A 25,091-nucleotide genomic window follows, 5' to 3' on the forward strand; every position below is an offset into this window, starting at 1 on the left:
ATGCTTCTGGTTGGTGGTATCCACAAAGCCACATCCAGCTCTAGTTGCTGGCTCATAAGTAGATAACCCAGTGGAGGTATCAGCTAGATCATTGGACTCATCTGTAGATCCAGAGCGCATGAGAGAGGAAATGTATACACATACAAACACACACACACACACACACATATATATATGTGGGGGTCACGGGTTGGGGTTATGTTTAAAGTCGTGGCTTAGTCTGAGACTGCCTAGGAGTTAACAGGGATAAAATAGAGGAGTCAGAATCATCCATAGGGTCAACTCATCACACAGAGACATCTGGGAATGAATTTTTGAGAAAGCAGGAATGTGTGAGAAACCTGCACTCTGAAAAGAAGGCAAAGCCACCAATAAAAAAGTCCCATCACTCCTCTGCATTTAGCCTGTTGTTCTGGGTCTGGTTATGAGAGAGGGACTCTCACCCCCTGAGTTATGTTTACACCTGGAACAGTTAAGATGGATGGAATAGAGGGAAGTAAGGAAGGACCAAGGAGAAATTTTCAGTCATTTGAAAGACCCCACTGCACTTTGCGCTTAGAAAAACATGATCATATATATATTTAATTACTAGATTGTCTCTAACACACAAAGGAGAAGGTATGAGTTTTAGTATAGAAAACAATTTGAATATATTTTGAATTGAATATATTTTGTCTTTCTATAAATTATAGAAAAACAATTTGAATATATTTTGTCTTTCTATAAATGTCTTTTCATTCTTATCATTTGATATACATACATGCCAATACTGACAGGAGTGATTATTTTGTGTAAGTTTTTAGAAAGGATTAACAAATTACATTAAAATATATATGAGGGGCCAAAGTGATAGGACATTAATTAGCTTTGCATGTGGCTAACCAGGGTTCATTCCCTGGCATCCCACATGGTCTCTCAAGCCTGCCGAGAGTAATTTCTGAGCATAGAGACATGAATTGTAAATGTAGTTGATAAGGTCAGAGTCCCAAGATGTAGAAGTCACTGGTGAGGTCAAAGTCACTGGCGAGTTCAGAATCACTGGATATAGAAGTCACTGGTGAGGTTGGATCTCAGGCAAGTAGAACATTCACAAAGAAGCATCCATCAGCCACTTTGGGAGAGTAACTCAGTTTACTATAGTTGGGAAAGGAATATTTATTTTTTGGGGGGAGAAAGAGATATTTATATTAGGAGAAAGTAGGTGGAAAATAAGATGTAGTAGACTCCGTGTCAGCCAATCAGGTAAGATGCGAGAGGAGATTACAATAGGGTGTGTGCTTCTGTGTTTAGGGAAAACAGGGAAAAGGGATTAGGGAAAGCAGGGTTATTCTCTGGATGTTAAAACTGGATATGTGCTAGGTGATTAGCTAAATGAGTAACCTCTGAGCACTGCCCAGTATGGCCCCCAAAAGCCAAAAAATATGTATGTGATTTTTCATATGAGAGGGATCAAATAAAAACAATAAAAATGCTATTCTTTTCTTTTTAAAAAATGCTTTTCTTATATCATTTATGTATATTTAATCACGTGGCATCGTTATATGTCGATTTTTTTTTTTACTTTCTGTTTTGAGCAATGCTCTGGGGTTACTCTTGGCTTTGCACTCAAGAATCACTCTTGGTGTGCTTAGAGAACATATGGGATGCTGGGGACAAAACTTAGGTCAGTCACATGCAAACCTTACTATGCTCTTTCCCTGCCCACTTTGTGTTGTTTTCAAGTCAACTGTCATTCCTCAACGTTGAGTGTAACTTGGGAAAAAAAAGCTCTTCTTTTTGTTAATTGAGTTGCCAATGCCTGAATTCCAGAGCAGGACTGTGATTAATGGAGAGTCTCCCATGCTTTTATAGTTAGTAGAGGGTTTGCTCTTTATTTGGAGTTACCTCATCCCTTTGTCCTAGAAAAGCATTTTTAGATTCTCTTGCACAGATTCCCCTTTGCCATACTCAAACATTTGGGAAATGGAAATAGGGAAGCAGCAGCTTCTTAGAAAAAAAATATGAGAGATGAATGGAACCGGAAGTGCCAAACTAGCAGAATGGAAGGGGAACTGTTGATCTTGTACGTTACTGCTTTTGCTTATTTCTTCTCCTTTGCTAGGAGACCCGTTATGATGATGTGTGTGGTACTCAGCACCCTACCCAGCTTCAGCTTTTCTATAGCAACGACAGAGGTAGGCAATTTTGATTTCCTTTTGCTGCAAAGTTTCCCAATATTTCAATGCTCCTCTGTTCCTGGAATTCAATAGGGTGATGTGCTCAACCAAATTCCTGTGGCTTATTTGATTTTTTTCTTCCTACTCATTGTGATATCTATACATGTAGATGGATGTATATGTGAAGTACTAAGATTATGGTTATCTCTGATAATCAAGGTAGATCTAGCTGCCAATTTGAAAAATGCTTTTATGTTTTTATATGTGTAATAAAGGAATGCCCCCCACCCAATATAGTTGAGAAGAAAGGAATTCAATGGAAGCTCTGCATTGGTTATTCCCAGAGACAGTTAAAGTTTTCATAAGCATTGTCAGTTTTGAATGGAATTGAAAATATCCATGGAACCAGAGCGATAGTGCAGCTATAGGGTGTTTGCCTTGCACATGACTGACCGAGGACAGATCTGAGTTCGATCCCTGGTGTCCCATATGGTCTCCCGAGCCAGGAGTGATTTCTGAGCACATAGTCAGGAGTAACCCTGGAGTGTCACCAGGTGTGGCCCAAAAAGCAATAAATAAATAAATAAATAAATAAATAAATAAATAAATAAAATAAAAATTTAAGGGCATGGCTACTCCACATTGGAGATCTTTGCCTATAAAAATCCATTAACAAATAATTCACATATTGGAATCATTTGAAAATGAATTTGAGTTGATGTTTCCATAAACACAGTTTCAGAAGGACTCTGGGAAATGGACATGTCCAAGATACAGGCAAAATTTTTGTTCAAATGGTGGGGATCTTAGGACAAAGAGTTCAGAACACAACACCCAATTGATCTTCATAGCTGCTCAGGTGCTGTGAACAAGATCCTTTTTACCTCCTAGACCCAGAACTGTGTAAATTACCATGTACAGAACTCATAAATTGGTCTGTCTGAATTATTTATTCACATGAGAGAGAAAAAAATAAACGGGCAATCAGCAGGTGTGGTATGTGCTTTGAGAGAGGAGCAAACTGAATTGTATGATTTTATCACCTCTGACATGATTGCTAGAAAAGGCCCAAATTAAGACATCCAGGAATGTGTAGGTGCATCATGGAAGGTCACTCAGTTATACTTTATGTTATATTGCAATAAATCAATATTTCAACCCAGATTATCTTCTCTCTTCCCTGAATGACCTTGGAAAGCACTTGGAAAAATTCTTAGAGCTTTAAAAACTCAGTTTATAGTTCATAAAAATCAAGAGATCTTTATATTATTACTCCAATAAAAAACAAACAAAAAACTTTATTAAAAGTATATAACTTTACTTTTTTGTGTGTCTATTTTGTTGGATAGGGTAGAGAAAACAGTTCTAGGGAATCGAACCTAAGCCTCCTGCATGCAAAACAAGCACTTTGCCACTGAGCCACACCCCTGGTCTCTCATTACAACCTTTCAAGGCATATTTATTGCAGAATGATGGAGTCCTGTAGCTTGGGAGACACTTGGATTTTTCCCATGATGTCTCAACCGCTATTACATATTTTATTTTATTTTTTTTGTTTGGTTTTTTGGATCACACACAGCAGCGCTCAGGGGTTACTCCTAGCTCTATGCTCAGAAATCGTTCCTGGCAGGCTCTGGGGACCATATGGGATGCTGGGGTTTGAACCACCGTCCTTCTGCATGCAAGGCGAACACATTACGTCCATGCTATCTTTCCAGCCCCATATTTTATTTCTTATTTAATTTTTGGGTGGGGGGAACATAGCTCATTGATGCTAGGGGCTGGTGCTAGCAGTACTCAGGAGACCTGCAATGTTGGGTTTTGAACCCGTATCTTCCACATACACAGCATGCACCCAGTTTGTTGAACTTTCTTTCTTTTTTTTTTTTTTGTTTTTTTTGGGTCACACCTGGCAGTGCTCAGGGGTTACTCCTGGCTCTATGCTCAGAAATCACTCCTGGCAGGCTCAGGAGACCTATGGGATGCCGGGATTCAAACCACCATCCTTCTGCATGGAAGGCAAACACCCTACCTCCATGCTATCTCTCCAGCCCCCAATTGTTAAACTTTCTTAATTAATAATTAATTAATTAATTTTTGTGTGGGAAAACACACAAAACAAATGTACAATATTAATGACTTACTACAAAGCAAATACCTATGTGAATACTACTTCAGTCAAAAAATAAAGTGGAGCTATAACACTATAAAATTAAACCCCCTTGCTAAAATTACCCGTCCCCAGCCACTTTGACAAAACACACACACACACACAAAACATAAAATACACATCATAAAAGTGACCCACTACTCCTTACTGTACTCCCTTCTATCTTCTTCAAGGATTATTTTCACCTTTATTTTGGGAAGCAGATGTGGGTTTCCAAAGTGGCACTCAGGGATCTGTGTAAGTGCCAGAGATCTAACCTGGTTTGGGTGCTTTAGTCCTGTGCAATCTAGAGCTTAGGCTTCATATCTAATATCACATTAGCTTGTTGGTTTTTGAGCCTTATATAAGGGACAATCAAATGCTATTTCTCTCTCTCTCTCTATTTCTTTATCTATATTTCTAACTACCATGCTCTCAAATTGCTGTTTTGTTTGTTTCTTTGTCTTAGAGGTGAGGGCACACCTGAGACTATTCAGGACTTATTCCTGGCTCTGCATTCAGGAATAACTCTTGGTAGGCTTGGGGGAAATGAATGGAATTCCAGGGATGGAACCCAGGTTGGTCATGTGCAAGGCAACTCTAGCCCAAGCATGCTCTTAATTTTATTCAAAGTTTTTGCTCAAAAGGAAGACCCTTGTTCTGTTGATTTATTTATGGTTTTCCTGTGCAGTGGTTGTTTATTGATTTTCACCACTGTAGAGTATTTCCTCTTATATCCCACAGTTTGGTATTTGTAATCCTTTTCTTTCTGGTTCGTTTTTTGGGGCTTCACTTGGTTATGTTCAGGGGTTACTACTTCTAGTGATCAGTCCACCATATGCAGTGTCAGGAACAGATTACCAGATGGTTGTGTGCAATGCCTTTTCAACTGCATCTCTCTCTCTCTTTCTCTCTCACTCTCTCTTCCTCTCTCTTCCTTCTCTATCTTTCTTCCTCTCTTCCTTCTCTCTCTCTCTCTCTCTCTCTCTCTCTCTCTCTCTCTCTCTCTCTCTCTCTCCCCTTATTTTACCCTTGGTGTCTTTTTCAGTTTCCAGTCTTGGTTATTATAAATTTGACAACTGGGAACTATCTCCTGAGACTCCCATGCATGATTCATAATTACTAAAACCCCTTCATTCCTGAAATATCCATCATTTTAATTGGTTCCATATCCAGGGGTAGAAAAGATGAGTGTTAGGATATTCCAGGATTCCACCAGAACAGCATTTCAGCTTCTCTATGAGATTTTTCGGGATAGACTTCAGCTAGCATGAATAGGGGATCCTGTTGGTCTATGTTCCCCCCAGGTCTTGTAAATCTATCTTTAGACTTCTCATGGACATACTGCTGAATATCCTTTTTGCATTTGCATTTGCCCAGTCATGACAGGAATTGAATAGTCTCTACCTTGCTAATCATTTTAAATTGCATTTATTTAATTTTGAAAATTTAAAATAGTATAAATATTTAGAATTATTTAAATATTTAGATTTCCATATCTTTGCTGACCATGTCGGGCAAATAGCTTCAGAGGCTGTGACTTAATACTCATAATGGTATCTCTTTGCTATTTTATTGGGGGTCAGATCTGGTAGCATTCAGGGGCATATATGGTGTCAGTTATGGGACTCACTTCTCCTATCTGCTTAGCATGATTTTAGTCCACTAAACCATCTCTCCAGTCACCCTTAATGGTATCTGTTTGTTTATTTTGTTTTGGAACTTATTTCTGGGACAACTTTGGCTCTGTGCTCTGGAGTCACCCGTGGCAGTGCTCAGGGGAATTGAACTGAGGTTGGCCACATGCAAGGAAAGTGCCCTAACTCCTGGGCAGTCCCTCCAGCACCATTTCTTTATGAATAGAATTTTTTGGAAATCTGTGTGAGATTTTTGTCACATTGTGAGCCTGTCTCCAGGTCCTGGTAATGTCCTAGCAAAAAAAATATTATTTTATTTTATGTATTTTAATCATTATTTGTTTTGTTTGAATTATTTTGTTCTTTTTTATATCCACAGACCCTCTGTACAACAAGAAATCATACTTTATTATTTTTTTAAAACAAAGACATTTAAAGGAGTGTACACCATTACTTTAGTCTGTTCTCGCATCTTTCTTTAACAACTCTAAACTCTATTTACTATAAATCTTCATGTTTTGGTGTTCACATGAAGTTTATGAAAAATAATATTTTTATAAAATATTTCTCTTTCTCTTATTTCTCTTACAATTTTTACTGCTTTTTATTTTTATATTACTTTGTTTTATTTTATTTGGAGGGGGAGGGCCATAGTGCTAAGAGGGATACTTTGGGATTTCTTAAGGACTTTGCTCCTGGAGTTGCTCAGGCACCCAACTATGTAGCCAGCAGGTATCTTGCATGAGAGTATGAATTCCAGGCTGTTGTATTACCTGCTCAGCACCTCTTAACTTTTCTTTATTTCACTGACACCTCTAGTACCCTATAAAATAGAATAAACATGATGGCATTTTGTCTTGTTCCTAATCTCAAAGGAAAAACTCTTAACATGTCACTTTTTAGATAATTCCAACCATAAAAATAGTTTTGTAGATATATTATTCGGGGGAAGAAAGTGCCCCCAAACTCATCGGGGTTCACCTGGGGCCACACATTGCTTAGAAGAACCCTAAATGCCCATACTGCCCCCCCCCAGCTCTTTGAGCTAAAACACTTGGAGACTTGATAAGGTTGAAATAAATTCCTGATCACACCATTCCTGACAGCTTCAATTATATTTTACATTTACCAAGCTCAATCTCTAAGCCAAAGCCATTGCTAACAAATCCTTATTACGTATTTTGAAACAACTCCAAACCTTGTGGAATTTGAGAAGCTGAAGTCAAATCTCTTGTCTTTTAGTGGATGCTTTTCTAATTCATTCATCTTTACTTTCAGACTAGCAGTTGGAACCAAGACAGTAATGCTTCTAAATGCTCTTTTCTGAAAACAGGTGAAAAAACATGGCAACGTTACTAATCTACCTGACTCCTTACCTGACCTGTCTGTCTCCCTGGTTCTGACTTCCTTGATTGTGCTTGATATTATTGAAAAACTCAGGACCTACCCACTTAGAGGCACTCAAAGGAGTAAGTATTGTGATAAATGGAATATGTTTGGCATATTGATCACCTTTCACCCTTTTATTTGTTGTTATTTAATGATCTCTCCCTTTGTGGACTTTCATTGTAGAGCATACATTACAAATGAAAATATATAAATACAGTTATTTTTGAGCCCATCTTAATTGCTTGGCTGCTATTGTTAGCTCTTTATTTGCTTTGTTAGAGCGGTACTGATGAACAAATACAGTCATCAAATATTGAATACACTAAACTTTTATGTTTAATAAGAAACTTAAATAGATTAGTATCAATGTGTGCTTTTAGAACATCTTAAACCTTATGTCTAGATGAATAAAAACAGCTCAGTTTCAATACCACTGGTACAGAAGTTAACAGTATCATGGTAGTGATTTCTGAGAAAATTGTACATATTTTTGGGCCAGAAAATAAAGTTCATACTAATTAAACTGAGATATGCCACTGTCCTTCAAAAGAACTAAATTATTCCACCCAAAACTAAATACAGTTTTATTTTGTTTGTTTGTTTGTTTGTTTTTTGATCACACAGGGCTATCCTCGTGGGGCTTAGGGAACCATATGTGGTTCCGGGGATTGAACTCAGATCAGATACAGGCAAAGCCAACACCCTATCCAGTGTACGATTGCTCTAGCCCTAAAATTTAATGTTTAAAATAAAAAATTATTAAAGCCATGAATGAACATTGGCAATAGAACACTTGCCTGGCACTTGTGAGTTTGAGAAACAGTGCCACACATAGATAATTTTTGTTGTTGATAGAATCTGTTTTGTTGGGTGAATCAAATGCCTCAGGTTTTATTTTATTCCATGTGATGGCACCTGTGTTTATTGTATTATATCTTCATGCTATGGTTGTAGGGAGCATACCCACAAATAGTTGACGCAAATGGGTCTGATTCATCCTGGGCTAGTAGGCTGAGTGGGGCCTGCTGAGCTGGGCACAGAGAGAATTCTGATGAAAGGGAACCCACAGGAAGGAAGGAAGTGAACAGCCTTCCAGTTACTCTAACTCTGGAAGAGCACATCTGAGGAGGAAGATCTGAGAAAGTCTGAAATGTTTTCCAAGCATCATTGTTGCCTCTTGCCCACAGTTAGCTCCCAACTGCCCAACCAAGGAAGCATTTGTTGACCAAAGACCTCCCACCTGGTGCACACAGGCAACTGGATTTCTCTGACACTGGAGCCAGTCTAGCATCTCCAGCCTCTTCTACTTTCTCTAGGTCCTTCCTTGCCCACCCAAACCCATGGTAGCTCAAAGTTACTATTGATTCTGGCTTGTGGGAACTTTCTCTTCACGTTCTAGTCAGAGTTCTTTACATTAGGTATTTGTACCATTTGAGGATTATGTATGTGCTGTTTTCTACAATAGTGATAAACATATTGGGCTTTGAAGTGGAAATTTCCTCTGAGTTCAGAAATAGTGATGACTTGGAGAATTGAGATAAGAGAATCCCAAGGAAGTTAATCTTGGGAGAAAATTCTAGAATGACTTGTACAGCTGCTGTGATTACTTCTCTGGAATAGTTCTTTGCCCACATATATGAGGATCCGGGTCTGGTTTAATGGCTCCATATCTCCTTCTGTGTCTTTTTTTGGGTTAATATTCACATATATGTTTTATTATCTCTAGATAATATTTCTTTGTTATTGAAGAGATATATGTATAAAAGTATACATTGTGGGGGCACACTTGGAGGTGATTCTGGTGCCAGAGTGATACAGAGAGAGTAGGGTGTTTGCTTTGCACATAGCTACAAGCTGCTGCTGTTTAGATCCTCGGCATCCCAAATGGTCCCCTGAATCTGCCAGGAGTGATTCCTTAGAGCCAGGAGCAACCCTTGAGTGCATCCAGGTGTGGTCCCAAAGCAAACAAAAAAAAAAGCTTATTCCTGGCTCTGTGCTCAAGGATCACTCCTGGCAATGCCCCAGGGGACCATACGTAATGTTAGGGATCAAACCTAAATTGGCTTTACTCACTGTACTACTCAGCCTCAGATTCTATGATAGTAATAAACAGTGATTTATCAATGAATAGTTTGTTGTTGGAAACTAGATCTCTTTCTCCCTGCTTCTGTTGAATTCCTAAACATCGCTGTTCTGGTACTGCCCAGAGTGGAAAGGGTGGTGGAGAGAGGACTGGGAAGTGGTCAGCACGAGGAAGGTTGTGGGGTGGGGGAAGTGAGCTGTGGGTCAGAGCACGTGCAGAAGGATGTTGCATGGGTGCATGTATGGTCTGGCATCCGGCACTGGGCTGGGAGTTGGAAGACACCTCGAGGTGGAGGGGACTGGCCAGGCAAAGGCTGGAGATAGCAAGTGCTGAGTGGGCTGCCAGATCACCCAGGAGGAGCAGAGAGTGTCCTTAGAGCACCCCACAGAGGAGCAATGGCCACACCACTTGGAGCTGGGAGGTGTGGGGTGTGTGTTTTGGGCTGCCCCTAAGGGAGCCCCTGAGGGAGTCCCTGGCAGAGGGTGGCGCTCAGATGCTGGAAAAGGGGCTGGGTCCCAGTAGGGAAGTTTATGGACACCCTTCCGAGGTGAGATCCACAAGCTATTTGGGTGAAAAACCTGAGCACTCCCTAGAGGAGACGGTTTTACCACGTAGGGAGATGCCAGGTTATGCCACTCGTAGCAGCTAGTTTGCAAGTCAAACTGATTCTGGGGCCCGAGCCCAATTCTCTCTGTGGCCTCGCTCAAACACCCAGAGATTGGGCCAAGGATTGTGGGATCTTGTAGCTGAATGTTGTCTTTAGGGAACACACTGGCTTTAATATCAGGTTTCATCGTGGTGCCAGGATTTAAGGCGTTTGTCTTGCATGCAGAAGGATGGTGGTTCGAATTCCGGCATCCCATATGGTTTCCCGTGTCTGCCAGGAGCGATTTCTGAGCGTAGAGCCAGAAGTAACCTCTGAGTGCTGCCAGGTGTGACCCCCCCCAAAAAAAAATTAAAACCTGGCCAGAGTGATAGCACAGCCGCTAGGGTGCTTTTTGTTTATTTGTTTGTTTTTTTGCATGAGGCTGACCCAAGTTCAATTCCCATCATCCCACATGGTCCACCACTCCTGCCAGGAATAATTTCTGTGTGGAGCCAGAAGTAATCCATGAGCACTACTGGATGTTCCCCCAAAGTGAAAAAAAAAATTAAAACTTCATGAATAATCCTGATTTATGTTCTCATCAAGAGCAGAATCTCTCATTTTTGACTTCATAGTAGAATCACTTAAGGGAATTTTCAAAATTTTTGGCACACACGCCTTCCCACCCTTGGCTGCAACAGCATAGGTAATTCAGTCCTAAGTGTGGAGGACAAACATTAGTGATTCTTAAAGCTTGAAAGTGAGGTACACACATGAAACATGACACAAGTTGATAGCTAGAAGGAAAGCCAGGGAGATTTCCACCTGGTCATGCCCCTGGTAGCTCATGGAAACAAAGTTATCTACTGAGGAAGGGGCATGGAGAAAGGAGAGGATGTAGGACAGAGGAGAAGGTTCAGAGAAGGAAGTGGGCCAGAAACAAGGGGTGGAGTACTAGAGAGGTTTTGCTCTGGGTACAGGGCACTGTGGACACCACTCTTTTGTCCTGCAGCTCATCACCCAGATGGGTGGTATTTCTTCAGTAGTGCTCAGGAAGCTGGGCATTGACTATTGAAGGGAAAAATCTGTAAGACTGACCTAGGTTTGGGAGATTGCAGAGCAGTATGGGAAAAAGAAAAAGACTTCAGTTATTTTGAGTCATTGCTTCTTGTTTTTTGTTGACCTATGAGACATTTCTTCGATGAATGGAAATGACTTGTAATACACATTTAGGAAATGTCTAGTGAATCACAAACTCTCTGTTAAGTGGGTTGAGGGGGAAGAGAGGAAGGACAATAATATAGTATTGGGTTGGTAAGCCATTTACCTTGCATGCAGCCAACCCAGGTTCAATACCTAGATTCCATTTGATCTCCTGAGTCCCACCATTAGTGATTCCTGAGCACGGAGTCTGAAATAAGCCTGAGGACCAGCAGGTGTGGATCAACTCCTTTGCATCAGAAGACATAGCAAGGGATCAAAGCCAGGCCTCCAGCATACAAATCATGTATCATACCCATTAAACTATCTTTCTGGCCCTTGGATGATCTTTTCTTTTCTTTTTCTTTTTTTTTAAACTTTATTAATTGATTAGTTTTGGGGCCACACCCAGGGTTACTCCTGGCTCTGCACTCAGAAATTGCCCCTGGCAGGCTGGGGGACCGTATGGGATGCCAGGAATTGAACTGGTCCCTCCTGGGTCTGCTGCATTCAAGACAAATGTCGTACTGCTGTGCTAGCTTTCTGGCCCTGGATGATCTTTTCTTTAAGTAAAATGTCCATATGTGCAATTTCTGGTGCAAACTCCACAAGGAGTGAAATGTGCTATCTGTAATCAAGTCCTACAGGCAATTCTGATGTCCACCTTGATAGAGACCCCAGTTTATATACAGGAAACACTCAGAATCATGACAAATAGCAAAGGGAGATCCAGCAGCTCAAATTCAAGTTTCCAAGGTTTCTTTTTTTAAGATCATCTTGAAATGGCAACTCACCACCTTTTAACCAAGCAGGATGCAAGAGCTGTCCCTGGAGGTAAAAGAAAAAGAAAACCAAATGAAGCTGCTGTTGTCTGAAAAGAGTGAATGGCATTTTGAGTTCCCCTTTGGTTCCTTTTAAGAAAAAGCTTATTATACAATCTGAGCCCGGTATGTGAGCTGGTTTTCATAATGCATTTTGCAACGTGCTTGGTTGGCTGTGTATTGTATGAGGAACACACTGTTCAGGGCCATGCCAAGAAGGGGGACCATTTCCTTCCCCCCCTCCTCTTGCTGTTTTGAAGGAGGAAGTTTTAGGAAAGGATGTTCATTCTAGGATCTTTTTCTTTGCTTGTATCTCTTTCAAGAAATAAGTAACCATTGACTAGCCTACGGTGTCAATACGACAAATAAGTGTGTTGTATACTTTTTTTATGAAATATCAGCTGTATGTGGGATAAGGGCCAGAAAATATATGGCCACAGGGTCCCTAAGATGCAGGACAGAGATCATGTAACATCTCAGATCTAGGACCAGGGTGATAGTACAGTGAAGAAGGTATTTATTTGCATTTGACTGACCCGAGTTTGATCCCTAGCACCTCTTACGGTTCCCCAAGAATGATCCCTGAGTTTAGAACCTGGGTACTGCTTGGCATGACTCAAAATCAAAAGAAAATGAATCCCAGCTAGGCTTCCCCTTCCTTGGAACAGTTTTATGACATTTTTGGCAAATACAATTATTGTTATTAGCTCCAGGGATTCAACCTAGGGCCTAAAACCTTTAAAGTTTGCACTCTATCACCAAGTCACACCTTCTAATTCAGTGTTTCATTATTTCTTTCCTATAGGGGTGGACAGGGAAATGAGTCATTTTCATAGTCAACTTAAAATTCTTGAAAGTTGCAAGGATTTTGAATGAATTCTTTGGGGGAAGTCTGCCAGGCATTGAGGAACATAAAGAATTGAGCATGCACTGCTTAAAATCGACGAAACTTTATAACATCCTTTGAAATTTTATTTTATTTATTTGGAGGCCAGTCCTGACAGAGTTGGGGGTGGAGGTTGTGCCCGGTGATTGCTTGGTGCTCAGGAGACCAGCTGGAGAGGGAACTGAGGATTTCTTTGTGCAAAGCATCTCCTTTAGTTTCCTCCCCAGTGAACCCCATGATTCTATTCACAACCAAGGTGGAGCCCCAGTGTGCAAGGAAAGGTATAGCTCACTGACTTTTCACCATCTAAATGGTCTTGAATAAAGTTGAAGAGGGTCACACGCAGGTGGCTTAGCTAGAGGCCTACTGAGCATGTGCATGGTCTGGCCTCTCTCATTTTCCCCCAGATAGAGGGAAGTTGTGAGTCTTACCTATAGAACATGCTCTAGGCTCTGCTCAAGTTCAGAGTGTGTGTGTGTGTGTGTGTGTGTGTGTGTGTGTTGGGGGCTAGGTAGGTTTTTAGTCCTCCTTCCTATGCAGTCTTCCTGTAGCCATGCATTGGCCCATATGTCCCCAACTTGGGTACCTCTTGGAGTGCCTATTCCCCAGCTTCCCTGCCTACTCCCCATGCTGCTGAGCTCCTGGTGCCTTCTTTCTCTGCCAGTCAAGTTAGATGATCACAAGTTAGTGTGCTCTGGGGACCCTCATAGCCTTGAGAGAGCTCCTTTTGCTATTGAGCACCTATGGGGGTCTTTAAGGCTTGTTCACCAAGTCAGACCCTTGATTTTGCTTAATGGGTCTTTCTAAGGGCCCTGCCCAAGGGTAGCCTGACTTCATTCAGCCTGTGAGGTGGTTGATTATAGAATGTTACAGGCCTTGGTTCACTTGTTTAGGATCTCTGCACTCGGGCAAGTAACACAAGTGAATCTTGCTGGTAGATCTGTTCTATACCTGGCATTGTGCTAAGGCCTGGGACACATCAAAATTCCTCCCACATGGCTCATGTGCTGGTGGCAGTGGTCTGCAACAGCAAATGGCAGAATTACAGCTGAGCAAGTACAAGTCTGTGTGGAAGTAAGGGACCTTGCTCCTTCTTTCTCCTCCCAGTTCCTCTGGCTCCTTACACTCTGTTACCTGGGTGGGGCCATGGTGGAATTCCCAACTTAGGTTTAGTTCTTGGTTGAGACACTGGAAACCACTGTTAAATCTACAGTTATTTTTACTTAGAAAGAAGATATAGCTCTATGCTTTCAATGCACTTTAAAATTTCTATATCTTTCACATGATATGGAATGTGTTTTACACAATGCCTTATATCTGATACATTATATAACAGGCTGCATATAATTTATTGTCTTGATCCCATGACACAATTTGTAATCTAACACATAGTATACAAAAAATTGTCTAGACAAATGAAATAGTTGCTTTCTGTGATGTTAAAGATTATAGAGATAGGTAAAAGTCCCCATTTATACATTTTCATACAAATATAAAATAATCAAGATATATCACATAACTTGTAATTTCTGTGTATAATACATCCAGACTGCAAATGAAATTGTGCCTTCAAGGCTAAACACATGGCAACTGAGAGCAAGGACAAGCATATCTCGCAGGAAATCCTGAAGTTTAGAAAATTTAGAATGTCTTCTGAACTCTGCAGAAATGGAATCTTTGAAAATCAATATTGCAGGTTTTCAGCAATTTGGTCGAGCTAGCTTTCCATCTGTCTTCTCTCAGAGAAGACTTCTCCTGAAGTTCCACATTATCTAAAATACAGAAACAGTGCATTTACTCAATGCCAGATTTATGCAATGTCTGGCAGGGAACTGAAACTTGGAGCTGTTTTTTTTTTTTTGTTTTTTTTTGTTTTTTTTTTTTGGTGCTGGGCAAAAACAGAGGGAAGGGCATGTGGTCTGTCCTTGGCCTAGGACAAAGCCATATCCAGGCCTACTAGGGATTTGAAATGTCCCAAGTCCTGATGCTTTTTGTAGAGAAAGAGGCCATAGAGACCTTAGAGTTGGGAATGTATGTCATAGACTCTTCCAGAACAGATGATAGGGTGAATTTGTCTTGAATTCTTCACCATTTTAAAGTGGCAACTGGAGTCTTGCATCCCATAGCAGCATTCAGGCTACTTCCCAACCTTTCTGTCTCCTGGTGACTTAGGGAACCCTGATTAGCAGAACTTACTACAATATCTCTGCTGTGAATAAGCCACAATCAAGTTTGGCTCTCCACATGGCCTCATTGAACATTGGTTACAAACTTGGGATGAGATGTATTTGGTAGGTTCCAATCTCAGTCTCTCTCTTCTCTGTGCATATCAGATAATTTAGCACAACTTAAGGAGTTTCTTGGGTGTGGTTCATCTCTCCTAAATTTTTCTGACCTCCCTTGACATAAGGGGGATGGTGTCCCTGTGTAACTTCACCCAAAGTTTGACCATTTGTAGTGCTTCTTAACATATCTTGCGTTATTATATTTCTATTGGAATTCATTGGGAAGAATCCATTGTCTAGCCATGGTCTCCTTATACTGACTCTACACTGTTAATGTTTAGATTCTGAGAAAACATGGGCCCTTACCACAGAGGTGCTGGCTGTCAGCACCTCATTCTTAGCATGGAGGTGTCCTATCTTCCCAGTCCTAAAAGGGACGGATTCAGAGGACACACACCATGCCAGGACAGAGCACTTAGCCAGGGCACATGGCATACAAGCAATGTGGGTGTGTTTTTAATTCGTTTTCAAAAAATGTTGTGAAGTAAAAAGAGTACTTGGTGTGACTCAAGAAATAGAGCAGAGTTGAAAGCACTTGCTTTGCACAGGGTAGAGCCAAGTTCAAGCCCTGGCATCATATATATTTCCTCAAGTGCTGTTAGGAGTGATCCCTGAGCACAGAGTCAGCAATAGCCCTGAATAATACTAGGTGTGGCCTAACCTCCCCCCTCCAAAATTAAGTGCTTTGTATGCTTTCCTAAGTCTTTGTGATTTTTTCCCCCTAGACTCCTCCCCTTCCCTGAAGTTATGAATCATGAGCATTTTACTTTCTCTAGAACGTTTTCTTGTTGGGAAAAGTCAATGTGTAAAGACACGAGTCACACTTGGGGGGGGGGCTTATTGTTTACCTACATCTTCTGCTTGCTTTTAGTGGAGCCATGATGACTCTTCCCATCAGTTTTGTTTCTTTCTTACTCAGGTGCCCTGTCCTTTCTGCTGTTTTCTCTCTCTCTCTCTCTCTCTCTCTCTCTCTCTCTCTCTCTCTCTCTCTCTCTCTCTCTCTCTGCCTCTCTCTCTTTCTCTCTCTGCCTCTCTCTCTCTCTGCCTCTCTCTCTCTTTGTCTCTCTCTCTGTCTCTCTCTTTCTTTCTCTCTCTCTCGCCCCTAGGCTGCTCTCTTGTGCCTAATTTCCCCAGCACTTTTCAGGAGCCAAGAATAAAGACTAGGACCTGTGTGAAGAGCACAAGACGTCCATATTTGATTTTTTTTTTCTCCACAACCTGGTGATGCTCAGGGTTACTCCTGGCTCTGCACTCAGGAATCACTCTTGCCAGGCTTATGGAATCATACAGAATGCCAGGAATTAAACCCGGGTCATTACATATAAGGCAAACACCCTCACCATTGTGCTATGGCTCTGAATCCCCACCCATACTTGATCTTTTCCACAGGCAGTGCAAGTGTGGTCTGATGGTTATGCATCGGAGGGTCAAATTCTTCTATCTGCTAGCAATGTGGCCTTGAAACCAATTGTTTTTCTTGTACCCCATTTCACTCATCTTGAAAAGATGAGACAGCGGTATTTATAGCATAAGAATCCTTCTGAGTATGAACTGAATTCACTTCATATACAGGTAGGGATTTTAACTGGCTCTGAGCAAGAATTAGTAATCTATCCTGAGTCCAATCATATCTGCACTCAATGTTAAACCCCTTAGCAGACTGACCTTTCCCTAAAATCAACTCAGTTTCTTCTTCTCTCCACTCTTCTGCTAGCCTTGTGGGCAGCAAGATGAGGGCAAGAAACATTTCTGGGTTATTTGCTACATCACCCCCAATGCCCATTCAAAATGGCGAACACATTCTGGTATTTGCTGTCACCTCACCTCCATCTTCTACATAACTTTACCTTAGGGTAAGACCTGCCCATTTCTGGGAGGGGTCTTGGGGAGGTCTCAAAGGGTTTGCCTGGGAGGGCAGTAAGGGATTTGGAGAGAGGATTTGGGAGGATGGAGCTAGAGAGAAGCAGCAGGAGGAGAGATGACTGAAACTCAAGGTACAATGCAGGGTTGAATAGGGATCCAGTGTAAAAGGTTATGATAGGCCACATACATGTTGTCCAGTGCTGAATAAAGATGATATCTCCTGAAACCTATCTGTGGATTTCCTTGGCACTGTGGATTTCCCCGCCTGCTAAAGGGAGTTGCAGACACGTGGTCCTGGGCTGGAGGAGAAAGGCCTTTCATCCCTCCATCTCTCCATCCACCACCATCCAGCCACATGCAAGGGCTTTTATTCTATAGTTTGCCTGTAACTATTAGTTGGAATTGTAAAGTATTTAGTATTTTTATTATCAGTTTCATTTAGTATCATATAGTGTAGTATCATACAGTTTCGTAAGTATCAGTTTCTGTTTGTTTCATCTTATAATTTTTTACATTTGAACCACACCCAGCAATGCTTAGGGGTTACTCCCAGTTCTGTGCTCAGGTATCACTACCAGAGATGATATGGAGCTGGGAATGGAACTCTGGTCTCCCTCATGCAAAGCGTATGCTCAAACTGTTGAGTTATTTTCCTGGCTTTTGTTTTATTTCTTTTCTTTTCTTTTGTTTTTGGATCACACCCGGCGGTGCTCAGGGGTTACTCCTGGCTGTCTGCTCAGAAATACCTCCTGGCAGGCACGGGGGACCACATGGGACACCGGGATTCGAACCAACCACCTTTGGTCCTGGATCGGCTGCTTGCAAGGCAAATGCCGCTGGGCTATCTCTCCAGGCCCTTTTGTTTTATTTCTAATGAAACTAATTTCATGGGTGTGACACACCCAGCGGTGCTTGAGGACTTTCTCTTGTCCCTCCCTCCTTTCCTGCCTTCCTTCCTCCCTCCTTCCCTTCCTTTCTATCTACAGATCAGATATTGACTGTTAAACAAAATGGTTCAAGTGTCATTTCGTAGCTTGTTGTGTGGGTCTAAACAATGCTGAACCTGTAATGGATTTTGAAAGTCTAAATTATAGATTGTGTTGATAAAGTAATGTGGATAATAGTTTAAATTCTCTAGGGCAGACTGATTCTCAGTAACATAGTTTCTGAATTGATTTTTATTTTTTGGTAAAATGAAGGATAGAGGATTGTTATCATTAAAACAATGTTTTCTTTTAGCCCAAACTTTTATTTATTTATTTTGGTTTTTGGGTCACACCTGGTGGTGCTCAGGGGTTACTCCTGGCTGTCTGCTCAGAAATAGCTCCTGGCAGGCACGAAGGACCATATGGGACACCGGGATTCGAACCAACCACCTTTGGTCCTGGATCGGCTGCTTGCAAGGCAAACGCCGCTGTGCTATCTCTCCGGGCCCCAAACTTTTGTTTTTAAATGGTTCTTACAAAAATAAATTCATTTCATCAGGAATTTTGATGATTTGTTTGGAATATACACCTTCTCAAATTATACTAAAGTTAGACAATCATTTTATAAAAAGAAAACCAAGGTTTGTTCTTTAAATAACCCTATTTATAGTTATCAAGTATTTTCAGTCATTAAGTGTAATCAGTTATTTTTAAATGTATTTTTTCAGTTCAATACAGTGCAACAAGATTTTACTGATTCAGTGTCTCTAATTTTTAGATTTATTTAGTCTAATAACCCCCTTTAAATTTTGTCTTATCATGTAAAATGACAACTCAGCATATTCCCTGAGTAAACTTTGTCAAGGCCTGATAAATTCTTAGCAACACAAATAGTACTTGGGTATATGTTTGGAAATAGTGTAGCCTGACCTTCATTGTAAAATCCTTGTCATTCAGAACACCTATACTAATCCTGTGATTTTTCTCTGTGTGTCACACACACAAACACTCCATAATGTTGATGAATAAATGCCTCCTCATTCAGAGGACTTGTTTTCACATACTGAATAAGCATATCCTGTGGTCACAAATAAATTTTTCTTCTAAAAAATCATATAGGCCAGTTCAAAATTCTTGGAGAGAAACAACAGTTTAAAAATGTTGGCTTCAGGGCCTTGACACAGCAAGTAGGACCTTGCCTTGCACACAGCAGATCCAGGTTCAATCTCCAGCATCTCATATGATTGCATATAGTTCCCTGAGTACTGCCAGGAGTAATAATCCCAGAGCATGGAGCCAAAAAAAACCTCTGAACACTGCTGGGCATGTTCTCAAAACAACAACCAAAAAACCCCAACAAAGCAAAACAGACAAAAACACCCTTGACTTGAGTATACCACCCTTTCCTAAGACTTTTTCAAGGACAATAAATCCTCTCTAAATGTCAGATTCTGGGCTTGGAGATCGGGGCTGTGGCTATTTCAGGAATATTTCTCCAAAATGTAAAGATTGGACATTGAACTTCTATATTAGTGTGATTTTTATGATACTTATATATTCTAAAGTTAGCACACGATATATTACCTCTAGACAGGTAATAGCAGCCATAAAATTGAGATAGTCTAGTGGGAAAAAGCTCGCTGGATATGAATTACAGCTTTGCCCAAACTGCTGATTTGAAGTTGGGTGTCGATTCTGCTCTTAAGCCTCAGTTTCAATATTTACAAAACAGTTAAAATGACTGAAACCTGACTACAAACATGTTTGTAATAATGGTGCTTAAATAAAAATCATTATTATTAAAAAAAAAAAAGACAAATCCTGGCAAGTGTGAGGCAGTTTTTAATCCCTGGATCTGCAAAATGTGTGTGTGTGTGTGTGTTTGTGTGTGTGTGTGTGTGTGTGTGTGAAAGAGAAACAGACAAAGAGACAGAGAGAGAGAAAGAGAGAGAGACAGAGACAGAAAGAGGGACAGAGAGAGTGCACTTAGGTGAGTATAAAATGATAAAATAATTTTGTTGTTGATTTTAGGGCTGCACTCACCACTGTTCAATATTTACTTCTGGCTATGTGCTCAGGGGTCACTACTGACAGTGCTTGGTGGGGGGTTATCTGTGGTGATGCTGGAAGTCAACTGCATGCAAAGCAAGCACCTTAAGTTTGTACTACCTCCCCAGCTCTGAGATGGTAAAAATGACCTGGAATCCATTTCCAGCTTGATGTGGGGGTGTGGGGAGGTGGTCACTCTTGGCAAAGTTTGGAAAACATGGTACTAGGCATGGAACCCCAGCTGAGTGCGTGACATGCACTAGTTATCTTCTACCTTTTCAAAAGGGGTGTTGGGGACCAAACCCAGGAACTCGCACATGCAAGCCAAGTGCTCTATGGCCAACCGCTTTCTTGAAGAGAACACTTACCGTTGTAAGCATTTTAAGCAACTAAAATGGAAAAAGCATTGTTCTTAGAAAGGAAAATAGAGGGTCTGGAGTGATAGCACAGAGGGAAGGGCCTTTGCCTTGCCTGGGGTTGATCCCCAGCACCCCATAGAATCCCCCCCAGCCAGCCAGAAGTAATTACTGGGCTCAGGGCCAGGAATAACTCCTGAGCACTGCCTGGTGTGCCCCCCCCCAAAACCAAAAACAATAAAATAAAAAATATAGAAATGAGAATAAAAATATTTTCCAGGTGTAAAAACAGGTATTAGAACCATGCAGATAAAAACTGTTGCCCTTGTATTTGTTTCAGTTCACGATGATCAGCACATCCAGGAAACCACTTTGCAGAACATCAGAACCATTTCGGATGGAGTGAGGCAGGATGACAGCAACTCGGTGTCCCAGCAGCCAGCCAGAAGGATCCAGGTCCAGGCAGCCAGGGAGTTACCCGAGGGACCCCAGGAGCCCGATTTCCAGCTGAGCATCTGGAGTACCCTGTCCCACCGTGACGCCCGTGCTGAAATTTTCCTCTGGAGCTTCATGGTCTGGTCGGACACAGTGGAGATGGTGCGTGTGGCTGGACACTACGCGGTGTACAGTACAGGCTGGCTCTATCCAGTGTACATCTTCAGCTATCTCTCTCTCCTGCGGGTCATACTAACGCCCCAGAACCCACTCCGCAATTTTCTGGGTGTCCTGCTCCAAGACGTGCCTTTCTTCTTTGTCAGACTTAGTTTGATCATCGCCCTAGGAACCATCACACCCATCCTGGGCCTTTGCAAGAATGCTCTGGTGACTCTCTCTTATATTTACTTCAATTACTTAACCAAACTCCGGCCTTTCTCCACCTTCCAAACGTCATTATAAAGAACATATGCAAGAGAGTCAAAGCTCTTCAATACGTGTAGATGGACATTTGTCGTGTATGTGTGTGTGGGGGGGTATTCTTTCTCTCTAGTGTCTAAGTACTTTCTGTATATAAGGAAATAAAGAATAAAGTATATAAAATCAATTTATTTTTTAAGAACTGTCACAGGTTAGTTTTTTAAAAAGTGTGTATAAATGGTGCTAAATTTGTGAAGTTCTTGTCTGCTGACTTACCTGAATTTTTTGAATTTTTTGTTCGTTTTCATTATGTATTCATTACTTTCCAAAAAGCTTTAAAAATGAGAACATGTTTTGCCACTAAATACAAGAACAGGATTTCTATCATTTATATACACTAAAGAGCATTATATAAATTAATTACCTTTTTGTTGTTATTGTTAAAGGGAAATGCACTAGAGTTGTTGAATAAATGGTAAGGAATATTTTCCAAAAATAATTACAAGGGGCCGGAGAGATAGCATGGAGGTAAGGCATTTGCCTTGCTTGCAGAAGGACAGTGGTTCGAATCCCTGCATCCCATATGGCCCTCCGAGTCTGCCAGGAGTGATTTCTGAGCGTAGAGCCAGGAGTAACCCCTGAGCACTGCTGGGTGTGACCCAAACACCAAAAAGAAAAAAACAACAAAACAAAACAAAAAAAAAAACAAAAATAATTACAAAATGGTAGGGAATATTTTCCAAAAATAATTACAAACTATTGGTTAAGGAACTCCTTCAAACGTGAACTTAAGTTATTTATTCCATTTTTGATTTAGCTGGTTGATTTGGGCTTTAACAAAGAAATTGGAAGATAGAGAGATAGTACAGAAGTAGGGAGCTCACCTTGGATACACGTAGCTTTGCTTATGTTCCCCTGAGCATGATCAGGAATGATTCCTGAGTACAACAGGGTAGAATACACCCACCACAAATATTCAATTGGCTTCACAAATATTTGTCTTAGTGAAGGCTTATATTTTTGCAAGTCCTAGGTGGTTAATCTAAATCTCAATTAGGACAATTAAATCAAGACGATAATAGTCCAAAAGGTTTTATCAAGGGGAGTCATCAATGTGCATTTCAAAATAAATGGGTACTTACTTCACAGGATTTGAGATCATCATAAACAGGACAAGTTCTGTTAGAAATTAAATACTCTATTTTCCAACATCAGAGCAAAGAAATACACCAATGTTGTAGGTGACATTATGCCATGAGGATCTAGACAAGAAGTGGCTGGGTGTATCATGTAGTAGATTTACCCCTGGAACAAACATATTCTGAATTCCTGCAGAAAGTCTTCACTTTTCAAGATCTTTCTGATGCAGAAGGGTTTGGAGAGAGGCTCTTAGGCAGTGACCAGTGATTCCATGGCCTGTCTTTTCCATGATCTGCAAATGGCTTACAATGGTTAAAATGGTAGCACCCTTCCTTCCCTCTTCACCAAAATGCCCAGTCTTCCTTTGCCCTTTTTTGTTAGTTTCTTCACACTGTCAGAGGTTTATTCACAATGATGACAAGCCTGACTTTTAGATTTCTGATTTAAGCATGCTCCTTGACCACTGTGAGCATGAATTTCCATATTGAATAGATAAGTGTAGCAAGAACACTAGATTAAATGCCCCTTGACTGGGGTTGAGCAAGCTATGATAGGGAACCTTCAGCACATTGTCATAAAAAAAAAAAACCTGATAAATGATAATTATTTTTATTGGACCATATCCCAGAGAAGCGAGTACTTCAATGTGTTGTTTGAATTTTTTTCTATTGGATTTTCTGTGTTTATCTCCTAGGACTGCTGATTTGTAATATCTTGAAGTTACTACAAATTCTGGTTCCCAAACCAAAATTAGTATACTAAAAAAAGAAAGAAAGAAAGAAAGAAAAGAAATGACAATGTAAGGATGCTCAGACTCTTGAACCTTCTATGTTTTCATAGAAACATGATTATAGTATTTTATTGAGATTTCCATTATAAGTTTATTCAACCAAGATCCTCATTAATATTTAAATTCCTTTAAAGAAAGACCTTACAGTGTTTGTTTTGACAATGCATCTTTCATCTTTATATGCCAGGAATTCCCATAGGGGGCCAGAAATATAACACAGTGATAGGGCAGCGATAGGACGTTTGCCTTGCATGTGACAGACCCGGGACTGACCGGAGTTTGATTCCCAGCATCCTGTATGGTTCCCCAAGCCTGCCAGGAGTGATTTCTGAGCACAGTGCCAGGAGTAACCCCTTAGTGCACCATGTGTGACCCAAAAACCAAAAAAAAAAAAAAAATTCTTTTTTTGTTTTTTTTTTTTGTTTTTTTCGGGCCATACCCATTTGATGCTCAGGGGTTACTCCTGGTTAAGAACTCAGAAATTGCCCTTGGCTTGGGGGGACCATATGGGACGCCAGGGGATCGAACCATGATCCTTTCCTTGGCTAGCGCTTGCAAAGCAGACACCTTACCTCTAGCGCCACTTCGCCGGCCCCCCAAAAAGGAATTCCTATAGGAACTTACAAAACACTTATAACTCTCCAAATACAAATAGTTTCTTTAAAGTGCCATGATACAGAGTGGTGGTGCAAGTGGTAGGACATTTGCCTTGCACGCACTAACCTAGGACGGACCTCTGTTCGATCCCCCGGTGTCCCATATGGTCCCCCAAGCCAGGAGCAATTTCTGAGTGCATAGCCAGGAGTAACCCCTGAGCATCACTGAGTGTGGCCCAAAAACTAAAAAAAATAAATAAAATAAAAAATAAAGTGCCATGATAATTTGTTTTGTAAAATATAGACCCTAAACCAAGTTTGTAATATTCCTAAATATACACATATATCACATAAATTTATATTTATATTAGAATGTATAAAGTGTGGTCAAACTAAAAGTATTGTTTCTTTCCATTTGGGGTGTATTTTGTAGCTAATTAAAAAATTGTGCCTGACATTTGGAGAAGTTTGAAACTTTATACAAATAATGAAGGCACATACAAAAGATTATATGTAGAAATAAATGACCAAGTTCTTAATTTAATTTCATTATAAGTGTGTACATACTTTTTAAGTTCAATAATATAGTATTTAGTAGTTATTGTAACAAATTATAATAATGAGACATTGACAATTTTATACCATGATGTTAAAATTATATTGTAATTCTCATCAGTACCAATTGCTGTTATTCAAATCTAAATAAGTTTTGTAAAAACATTTGATATTCTAAGAATTTATTTATTTGTTTTAAAAAGAATGTATGCAAAATATGGTAGGATATAAGTAGGCTTTCTGATATTTTATTCGGAATAAAATTTTAAACCCAACTGATAATTATATCTTTATTAATTGTTTATTTTTGTTTTGTTTTGTTTTTGGTTTTTGGGCCACACTCGGCAGTGCTCAGGGTTATTCCTGGCTGTCTGCTCAGAAAGAGCTCCTGGCAGGCACAGGGGACCATATGGGACACCGGGATTTGAACCAACCACCTTTGGTCCTGGATTGACTGCTTGCAAGGCAAACACGGCTGTGCTATCTCTCTGGGCCCTTTATTAGTTGTTAATGTGAAAATAAAGTTAGTTGTAGAAAGGGTATTTAAAATTAATTTATTATTACACTGTTATTATAAACAATAGTTAATAAAATTTGAATCTTTTTTTATTTAACCAACTTTATTACATACATGATTGTGTTTGGGTTTCAGTCATGTAAAGAACACCACCCATCACCAGTGCAACATTTCCATCACCAATGTCCCAAATCTCCCTCCTCCCCATCCAAACCCCGCCTATACTCTAGACAGGCTTTCTATTTCCCTTGT

General features: G+C 40.5%; 1 protein-coding gene across 1 annotated transcript in view; it reads left to right on the forward strand.

Annotated features, from left to right (window-relative positions):
• The window catches only part of TMEM236 (transmembrane protein 236), a 30,016-nt gene extending 8,733 nt beyond the window's left edge, over nt 1-21,283 (forward strand). The window contains exons 2-4 of the mRNA XM_049777531.1: nt 2,102-2,174; nt 7,276-7,411; nt 20,727-21,283. Of these exons, the coding sequence (XP_049633488.1) occupies nt 2,102-2,174; nt 7,276-7,411; nt 20,727-21,283 (766 nt within the window). The remainder of the gene's footprint in view (nt 1-2,101; nt 2,175-7,275; nt 7,412-20,726) is intronic.
• The last annotated feature ends 3,808 nt before the right edge of the window (nt 21,284-25,091 follow it).

The sequence above is a fragment of the Suncus etruscus genome, chromosome 7, assembly GCF_024139225.1.
Source record: "Suncus etruscus isolate mSunEtr1 chromosome 7, mSunEtr1.pri.cur, whole genome shotgun sequence".
NCBI lineage: Eukaryota > Metazoa > Chordata > Mammalia > Eulipotyphla > Soricidae > Suncus > Suncus etruscus.